The sequence below is a fragment of the Abrus precatorius genome, unplaced genomic scaffold, assembly GCF_003935025.1.
Source record: "Abrus precatorius isolate BTA unplaced genomic scaffold, Abrus_2018 Scaffold3, whole genome shotgun sequence".
Classification (NCBI taxonomy): domain Eukaryota; kingdom Viridiplantae; phylum Streptophyta; class Magnoliopsida; order Fabales; family Fabaceae; genus Abrus; species Abrus precatorius.
In genome coordinates this window covers 27,927,455-27,929,362 of record NW_020874373.1, presented here as the reverse complement: position 1 = coordinate 27,929,362, position 1,908 = coordinate 27,927,455, and the positions used below count along the sequence as shown (strand labels likewise).

General features: G+C 29.1%; 1 protein-coding gene across 1 annotated transcript; it reads right to left on the bottom strand.

Moving 5' to 3' along the window:
- Positions 1–1,098, bottom strand: LOC113860969 (probable glutathione S-transferase). Its single transcript, XM_027493553.1, has 2 exons — positions 763–1,098; positions 1–409 (listed from the first exon to the last, which is right to left on the bottom strand). The coding sequence occupies exons 1-2, from the start codon at positions 1,081–1,083 to the stop codon at positions 68–70; spliced, it is 663 nt and encodes a 220-aa protein (XP_027349354.1). The 5' UTR covers positions 1,084–1,098; the 3' UTR covers positions 1–67.
- Positions 1,099–1,908: the final 810 nt, after the last annotated feature.

Here is a 1,908-nt window from a genome sequence, read left to right as displayed (position 1 = left end):
ACCCAGAAAAGTACTTCATACAATCTTGAATCAACCTTGGAAATACTGAGTCTAACTCGATATTAATTTATTTTCGAGCAGCAAGGCTTTGAGCACGAGCCTTGAAATAGGCAAAAAGTTGGTCCTTAGGAGGTAGACATTCTTTGACAATTGGATGGTTGTGAAAGTCTTTGCTCCATTTATAGAGTTTGGGAAAATTTTCACTGCTGAACAATTGCATCCCCGCAACCTCTTGAACTATAGGTATGAAAACCGCTGCAATATCCACAAAGCCAAACTCATCTCCTCCAAAGAACTTGTCCTTTAGCTCATCCTCAAGAAACTTGAGAGCTTCATTTAATTCTTCAGCTGCTTTCTCACGCTCTTTCTCGTCAACTATAAAAACTGATTTCCATGCAGGAGCAACGCACTGATTTCACAAATTAAACAACTTCTTTAGAAAATAATTAGGACAAACAAAATTTTTATTCAGTTTATGTCAAAATAAAATAAATTTTGTTATTTAAATTGGATGTTCCTAATTATGATAACTTTTTCTTGGCACACGGTTTTCATAGTTTCCATAGCACAGAAATATTTCTTCTCCCCCAGCTAAAAATTATACCTAAATCGTATTAGATCTGATTACATAGGTGGTTCTTAAAGGAATTTGATGTATTATTAAACGTTTATGAATGAAATTTATTCACAAACTTTTATTGATTATACGTTAAAAAAAGCTGTAAAATAAATTCAACGCAGAAAAGAATAGATGTGAATTACCTTATCATCAATGAACTTGGACCAGAAACGGGCCATGGCTCGTTGGTAAGAATCAGAAGGCAAGATGGGGTTGTGTTTCCAGATCTCATCAACGTATTCAACAATCACAAGGGACTCTGATATGGGCTTCTGATTGTGAACAAACACAGGAACCATTTTGTAAACTGGGTTGTATTTGAGGAGCATATCACTCTTCTTGTTCAAATCATCTTCCACATATTTGTATTCAACTCCCTTTAATCTGAGAGCAATCTGAACCCTGCACACAAATGGGCTTCCCACAACCCCGAAAAGTGTCACCTCTTCTTCATAAGTAGCCATTACTGCAACACTCAATTCTCAACTTAAGAAACTATCAATTTACTTATTTTGGTAAGGTAAAGGCTGTTATTATATAGACGCACGAGATGACAAGACGATTCAGGTAACAAGCATTCTTCAACCAAAATAATAATAATAGGAAAACTCTATACACATAAATAAAAGTATTTAAAATGTGGCACAATATATGCATAAATAATTTAAGCGATAGACATTCAAATGATATACAAGTAAACATAAATAAATTATAAAAGTAAGAAAATAATTCATTTAAAATTAAAATTAATATAAGTGAAGAGAATAATAATGGGTTAACTTTTTTTTTTAACAAAATAATTTTTATTAATAATGATAAAAAAAAATATCACATTATTTTATTTCATTTTTGCTCTTAGATGTTTATACTTAAATTCATCAGTTCCTTGCATATATTTAAAATTAGGAAATGAAGTAAACTTAATTTGATACTTTTGCAATTACTAATCAAGAAAAAAGTATAATTTGAAAAAAATTAAAAAAATTAGAAAAGAGTAAATTAAATAAATAAATAAAACACTTTTATATATAAAAAAAGCAACAAATAGATAAGTCTAAACGTATAAAATTACATTCATATTATTAATATAAAAATCCAATACAAGAGAAAACGAAAGTTTATTTTATCATCATTTTATTTTAGGAGTGTTCCAGAATGATTATAAATTCCTAAATTGATCTAGAAAGTCAAATAGAAAAAAAATTATTAATAAAAAAATATCTTTTATGTGACTTGATTCAGATTTTGATTTAAATATTCAAAATTAAACTATACCAAAACTACAAGCA